The 7,692-nt window shown below is 27.5% G+C and overlaps 1 protein-coding gene across 2 annotated transcripts; it reads left to right on the top strand.

Annotated features, from left to right (window-relative positions):
- Window positions 1–5,572: 5,572 nt before the first annotated feature.
- LOC114417069 (vascular-related unknown protein 1-like) lies at window positions 5,573–6,916 on the top strand. Of its 2 annotated transcripts, XM_028382167.1 has the most exons (3): window positions 5,573–5,986; window positions 6,135–6,199; window positions 6,705–6,916. In XM_028382167.1, the coding sequence occupies exons 1-2, from the start codon at window positions 5,645–5,647 to the stop codon at window positions 6,180–6,182; spliced, it is 390 nt and encodes a 129-aa protein (XP_028237968.1). In that variant the 5' UTR covers window positions 5,573–5,644; the 3' UTR covers window positions 6,183–6,199; window positions 6,705–6,916. The 2 variants fall into 2 exon arrangements, with proteins under 2 accessions (XP_028237968.1, XP_028237969.1); XM_028382168.1 differs by lacking the exon at window positions 6,135–6,199.
- Window positions 6,917–7,692: the final 776 nt, after the last annotated feature.

Genomic DNA, 7,692 nt, shown 5'->3' with positions numbered 1-7,692 from the left:
CGAAACATCTCTCTCTCAACTTATTTGTTAGATTCATATAACTACTACCTAACTTAATTGTAATTATTATAAATTAAAAGGAAAGTGGTTTAAATTAAACCATGCATGTTTAACTTTAATTGATTCTTTTAATTGTTTTATGCCATAATCAAAATATTTACATTATCAATATGGGGGTAAATTTGAGAATGATATATTAGAATATTGGCATTATAAACTAGTTTAATAGTAAATGTTGCTTATAAAATAAACAGATACAGTATATACTTTAAAATTTTAATTAATTAATATAAGTTAAGTCCAAATTAAATCAATAGCAAAGATACATTTATTTAAAACATACTCCAATATTTTTGTTGTTCTAAATATATAGATTGACCAATTTGGATTAGGAGGGCAAAACTGGAATTCAGTAAAAGGCTAAAAATGAGAGAAATGAGATTGTTGTTTGCTTACAAGATGACAAAGGTCTACTATGTAGGCAACATTTGGTGGGCATGCCCCATCATTGGTTGTCTGATTCCATAGCAAACTAAAGGACCCCCTCTGTTCATTTGAAGAGAGTTTGTTATGATGGGCATAAAAAGAAAAAAAGATAAAAAAGAGAGTGTTTGTTATGAAAGTTTGTTTAGAGTTTTCTCACTCCTAGGTCCTAGCTAAACATTGAATTGAAGCTGAAAAATTATGTACGAGATAAAACTTATCAGATGCTTACATCATGTTTCAAAATTGGATCTTTATTCATGTCATTAAATAAGAAAGAATAATGACACATAGATCACATTTTATTCAAACATTTCATAAATATTCATTTTTTTTGTCTTTTTTATCACATGATAAATTTTATTATGTTATTTTTTTTAATTTCTTTAAGTGTTGGATAACACTACATTAAGTATCTATCAAATATTTTTCAAATGAGAAATTATGACCAAAATCAGCCTTAAATTTTCCGAATCAATTGAAGACATTAATCTTATATTTATAATAATTGTGAAATTTATAAGAGAACGATCGATTTACATCAATGTAAGAATACCGTAATCATTATGACTTTACCTAAAATGTGCTGTAATTTATATCAATCTGACATTCTTTTAATCAGATACTGTATCAATCTTACAATATTTGAAGTTTTAAACTATTTTTTTAGATAAAGTTTTAAACTATATATATTGAATGTGTTAATGGAAAAGTAACGGATAAATTAGTTGAAAATTAAAAAAGTCAACACTAATCTAAGTTATTGGTATCAGAACACATAAAATTTAGTAACATGAATTATATATAATATTTAATAAAATATTATAAAAAAATATAAGTAATATTTATTTATATTTGATAGTATTTTTTAAATATTATCAAAAAAATTTAGTAACATTTTCAATAAGTGCGACAAAAAAATGTTGCTAAATAAAAATTACATGTGTAGTAGTGATAACGAGACTCGAATGTAATAATAGTTATACAAAATATCAAATCAAGTTTTAATGCCATGTACATGAACATGTTATTGAAATTTGCTATGGAATTTCTTAATAAATGACCTAAAATTGCAACTTTTACAGGACTCAGAATTGTGTTTGGCAATCAAATCAAATGTTCCTGACACAAAGCTTTTTAGCATTTGATAGTCACATGCTTATTGTCTCTGTTCATTGTCGCCGTTAAAAAGATCACACTCAAGGTGGGAGGATATAAATCTACCCTATAAACTTCAGCTAAGAAAGGTTTTATTGACAAAGACTATGCGGGATAGTGCTCGTGTTTTTGTCCTAGACAAAATGGTCACCAAGATTTAATTTTTAGAAAATTTGCATGTGTCCTATATGGTCCATGTCTTTTTTGCTCGAGTCCATCTTCCCTCTTTTTTTTTTGGAGTGATTGATTATTATATATTAGATTATATATGATATTTTTTTTCTTTTTCTTTTTAAAGAGAAACGATATAATAATATATTTTCTAACATATTTATTTTTAATATACTTTTTATTAATGATTAAAATTTATAAAAATTTGTACATTTTACTTCTTATTTAATGAATAATACTCATAGTTTTGTAGTTTGTAATAAATTTCAAATGATATATAATAAAAATTTGTTTTAAAAAAAACATATATAGAATGCGTTATTAGTAGTCTTGTGTTTTCTGAAATAGTTTCACCGTTGATTGCATGCATGGCTATGCCCTACAAATTTGGTAAAAGTACTTTCATTTTGCCAGAAAGCATATTTTCCAGTAGCCAGCTCTGGTTGTGCTTAGGACTACTTACGAAGTCTTGTCCTTTCGACTTTGGTATATGAATAGTCTTGTCTTAACTAATATTTGAGAAATACATTAATTCCACACGCCTATACAAAACAAATAATATGAGGGGTCTAGATTATTAAGCATGATACATGAGTTATATTATAATTCTTTTTTATCTTTGATTTCTATTAAAAAAGCACAGACACAATATTTTTTTGGGATATACAAAACTCGTAATATGTTCAAGGGATGTGTTTTAGTTTGCATATTTATATTCAATATAGAAAAATTATTATTTTACACAGACAGGGAAAAATTAATAAATGAATAAAAGAGAATAATAATTTTATAAAATTAATCTTGTGATCATTAATTTATTTTTAATTTTTGTAGCCTATATAATTAATATTATAAGAAATATAAGTAAAAAAAATAATTAAGGTTACATAAAAAATTAAAATGATAATTATTTTTAAATTTTTTTATTGCACAACAATTATTATAAGACGAAGAAAGTACTAAAATTTAAGTTTAATTGAAAAAGTACGTAAAATAGTAAAACAAGTAATAATGGGACTGACAATTTGTTCAAACTTAAAATATAATACTATTAAATATAAAAATTTAAAGCATCGCCCATTCGCCTAAAAGTGTATATCAAGAAAAAAAAACAGTTAATTATTTAATCGAAAAGTACGTGGAGAAATGAAAATGATAATTAATAAGGATTGGAGGAAAGCATCAGGGAAGCTTGAGAGAGAATTGATCAATTTATTCTTACTGAATTGTGAAAAAATAAAACTGAGTAGGTGTTATATACAATCACTGTTATGATCAGCTGAAAGTAGTAACAAGAATAGCTAATTGAACTAATTTTCATAGTAGTAAAAGTGAAGGTTGTTAACATTACATACAAAAAAGAAATTGCATATTATATTATGTACGTGATTTTATCATTATCAAGAAAGTGTTGATACGAAATCTCGGTTTGGTGAGACCATTTTGAAACTAAAATATAAAAAATGTAATTAAATGACCATTCTGATATATATATATTATGATTTTTACATATTCAGATATTGACTTGGAGGTGGTTTATTTATAAGGGATTCATACGTAGTGGATTAATGTTTGCTAACTGGTGCAATAATCCGTTGGATTGTTTGATTTTTCTGTTCAGTCCTGTAATTAATATAGGTCACAGATCGTGGCCATAATTAATAATATATCTTACGTCTTTGACTTAAAAAAAAAACCTTTTTATGAAATAAAAATTTATTTTAAAACGGTCAGAATTATAACTATGAAATAGGTTAAGGGAATAAGTGATATATATATGTGTGATAAGATTTATATTATTTATAAATATTTTTTAACCTTTTTAATCTTAACTTACCTTATTGTATGCTCTCTTTTATTTTTTTTATCTTTCATCCCTTTTGTATAAAATATTTGACTGAAAATATTTTACAACTAACATTTTTCTCATGTAGTTAAGTTAGGTGAAAATAGTTCCACGCACACATAGGAACGAGGATGATAGAAAGGATCTATAATGACGTAACTTTTAGAGGCCAGGACGAGAAAATAATTATAAAGCAACGTCCCCATGTACCAAAAATGTTATTAAACAAAATAAACGACAACAAGAAACGCCAAGGTCATCAATTATTTTAATTCTTTGGCAAAATCATTCCTAGCTAATTTCTATTATATTATTGTTTTATTCATGTTTGTAGCTTAAGTCAATCAACTAAGACTCTCAATTCATCATTCCATCCAATGATGAACCCTTGTTAACAAATCAAAGGAAGAAAGAAACTTGAAGTGAGCGCACAGACAAAAGCAGATAAATATAAAACTTCAATTTTTTTAATAAACTATCGTAAGATATTCAAGATTTTAATAATAAAAGAGGGGGAGGGGGTGGATCGATGATTTGAGACTACAGCTTATTAACTTTCTTCCGGATTTCCAACCTTACATTAGTTTAATTTTTATAATGAAAATGTTAATTTACCAACTTTATGGTGTTTAGATTTGAGTTGCACCTCTGTTAAAAAAAAAAAAAAAATAAGATTTGAGTTGCATCTCATGCATGCAATTAACTACAGAGGATCTGTATCCCTTCATCCCACGATTAATTTCGATGAGAAAGTAAGAATGGGTAAATGGAAAGCCTAGATAAAGAGTGACTTTTAAAATGATTTTCACCTGTATGCATACAACTTGAAAGAATAGGGTAATGTTATTTTATAAAATGATTTCCTATAGAGAGAGAGACAACAACGTTTAATTTATACATATCATCGTTCTAGAAAATTCTCTATCTACCAAATCACTGAAATTTAATTCCACGACTGTGTATACAAGGACATTCATTCATTAATAAAGAAAAAGAAAAAAACTACATTGACGGAAAGAGTCTCATTTACAAACTTCTCTCTATAGGGTATAACTGAATGGCTAATTCAAACCAATAGTGTAAAAGTCCACCTTAAAGAAATTCTTGCCAAATCTTTGGGACATACCCTATCTCTAACCACAAAGGTCAAACACATTCCCCTCCTCTTTCTCTCTCCTAATTTTAACTCCCCTAACTTCTATGACCCGTTTCAAGATTCCACAGTCGCCATATATATAATTAATAGTACTACATATTCTATAATTATATTCTATTTGTTGTTGAAAGATATTTTGATTCTTATACACACTAAACGAAAACTGCAGTATATTATATACTAAGAAATTTTTAGGTTGTCATGATTTATTACAAGCATTTAAATCACAGTTCGCAATCACAAAACATTTTTTTTTTTTGAGAAATTCGTATTTGTAACTAATTATATAACTCACAAATATTCACTTAAGTGTTCAACCACTAACCACATAGATTAACTGATACAAAATTAGTTTAACTTAATTAGTCGTATTGCATTTAAATACTACTGAACATACAACTTAAGTATTAATTTAGAGAAAAATTATATTATTTGTAATAATTTTATTTTTTTTATCAATAAATATTAATTATTATTTTTTATTAATAACAAAATTTAAACTCACTATTATTTCCTCCGATCCTCTCTTCTTCTTCTTCCTTTATGATCATCATATGAATTTTATATCTTTCTATCATAATTTAATCTCGACTCGAACAGGACTATTCCTTCAAGAATTTCCTGTAATCTATATATATATATATATATATATATATATATATATATATATATATTATAGTGTTTATGATAAAGTACCCCACCAAAGAATTCTTCAACTATATATATGCATTCCTTGGGAGACTTGCCTCTTTAGAGCTGGCCACCAAACCCCACTAACTGCATCATAGCTCATCTTCACTTGTTGCCATTTTGAAAGCCAAACCTTCAATATGAGTTCCACAACCAAAGCCCCTCCTTCCTCTAATGATGCTATGTCAACTGAGGAGAGTGGTTGGACGACATACTTTGATGACTTCTTCAACAACCATGTTGTTGATAACAACAAGTGTTCCATGCCTTTATCCGGTGGTGTTGCTAGCTCCTCCCTTGTCTCCGATGCAGCTTCTTCGGCAGAGAAGAAAAAAGTGGCAAATAGTAAACAAGTTGAGGAGTTTAATTATGTGAATAGATATGTCAAGAGATCAAGTTTCAAGAAGAGGAAGGATGTCATAACGGCTTTGATTGATGACTCTTTGGAAGATACGGCAACTTCTCCTCTTAATAGTCCCAAGGTTCATTAATTTTTCACTTACCCTTTTCTCCTTTTTCCTACATTATTGCCATTTTTTTCTTTCTAGTTTAAGTTTAAGGTTTGTTATTATTGGTCATTTGGTTCTACATATAGTTGTATAAATCTATTATTTATCCGTGGTATTTTAGGTTTTGTATGCGAATCAGAAGATTGACAAGGCAAACAGACGGAAGTAGTATAAACCTTTTCTCAGGTTCAAATCGAATTCACAAAATTATACAATATAAACTTTTTTTTCTTATTTTTTTTTATCTCGGAAAGGAAAAGGAAAATGCATATATACATATTACACAAACAAACTTAGCATTTTGACACGGGGATATATATAATGTAATGAAATAGTTTTTTCTATTATGCTATCTGAATTTCACCTGTTTAGTAAAATTAAAATGTGTTACTTTAAACTTTATGTCCCATTTTGATTTTATTTTTAAAATGCATAAAATATAAACGCTACTAAAAACTTTATGTCCCATTTTGTTGTAGTCAATCACGTTCAAACCTCTACCAAACAAACGCTACCAAAAACTGTTACATCCAATCAAAATCCAAATTATTTTCATTTTCATTCTTTTTTCCCTCTTTTATATCTACGTTTCCCGGTGCTGAAATAAAATCTTCAGCTCTTACTAATTCTGTGGTGTAAAATTCTTTCTTACATGCATGAACTAACAAGTCGCCAATTTGTCTTGTCTCAGTAGGAGAAAGGCACATCAAGACAAAGAGATGAGCAAAAAGAATAGAATTTTAATGGGAGGGATTGTGAATGCAAAGAGTAAAAAGAAGAGTGGCCTTTGCTTAATTAGTTCTCTTGTCAATGGTAGCAAACATTTTATGTTAATTATATAGCATTATTTGTTAAAGTTCAATGATATTCATTTTTGCCTATGAAAAATAGTATTATGTTAAAGTTCTCTCTCTTTCTATTAGAGCAAATAGAAAATAATGGTGGAAAATGTTACCGCTGCATATAATGAATTGAACCTTTTTCTACTGTTCCCAAGTTCTATGCAGTAATTTTATATAGTAAATTGTTTACTAGCTATAGTTTTACACTGAAACATACCCGTGTCTATATATAGGACATATTCTGCTGGAATGCACAGACGAAACATGAGACACGTAAAGGATAGAATAAATGTATAGAAGGCTAGGAATGAGATGAAGTAGTGATGAGTAGGCTGAATAATAATAATAATATGAGTAAGGACTATCATTTTACTCTGACAGAAAGAATCCAGAATGATCAGCATACTCAGATTGCATATCTCCTTAAAAATTTTCTTGCAGACTAACATCAATTAATTAATTTTTTTGTAACTTTAACTGACGAATTTAATGCATTTGCTATCATCTAATCAGTAAAGTGCTTTATTTATTGATGTGAATGCTAATATATATATATATATATATATATATATATATAAAATAGTATTATGGTTTTTATATTCAATATATTTTGATTCCTCATTAATTAAAATTAATATTGTCAATAAGTACAATCATAGTATTATATACCTTATTTTTATCACGATATTATAATCATATATACCAACTTGGTAAGTACTATCTTTTATAATGGATTAATTAATGATCTCTACCTAACTACAGCTGCAAAACTTTCATATCCAGGAGTGGGGAAAAGAAGAAAAAGGAAGTAGATGACTAACAACATCACCAAAACTT

Source organism: Glycine soja, chromosome 6 (genome assembly GCF_004193775.1).
Source record: "Glycine soja cultivar W05 chromosome 6, ASM419377v2, whole genome shotgun sequence".
Taxonomy (NCBI): Eukaryota; Viridiplantae; Streptophyta; class Magnoliopsida; order Fabales; family Fabaceae; genus Glycine; species Glycine soja.
Note: the sequence above shows the minus strand (reverse complement) of the source record. Positions and strands in the feature narration are given on the sequence as shown.

Coding starts and splice junctions, on each gene's coding strand:
- LOC114417069 (XM_028382167.1), top strand. CDS start 5,645: ATGAGTTCCACAACCAAAGCCCCTCCTTCCTCTAATGATGCTATGTCA. Junction 5,987..6,134: donor CTCCTCTTAATAGTCCCAAG/GTTCATTAATTT, acceptor GTGGTATTTTAG/GTTTTGTATGCGAATCAGAA.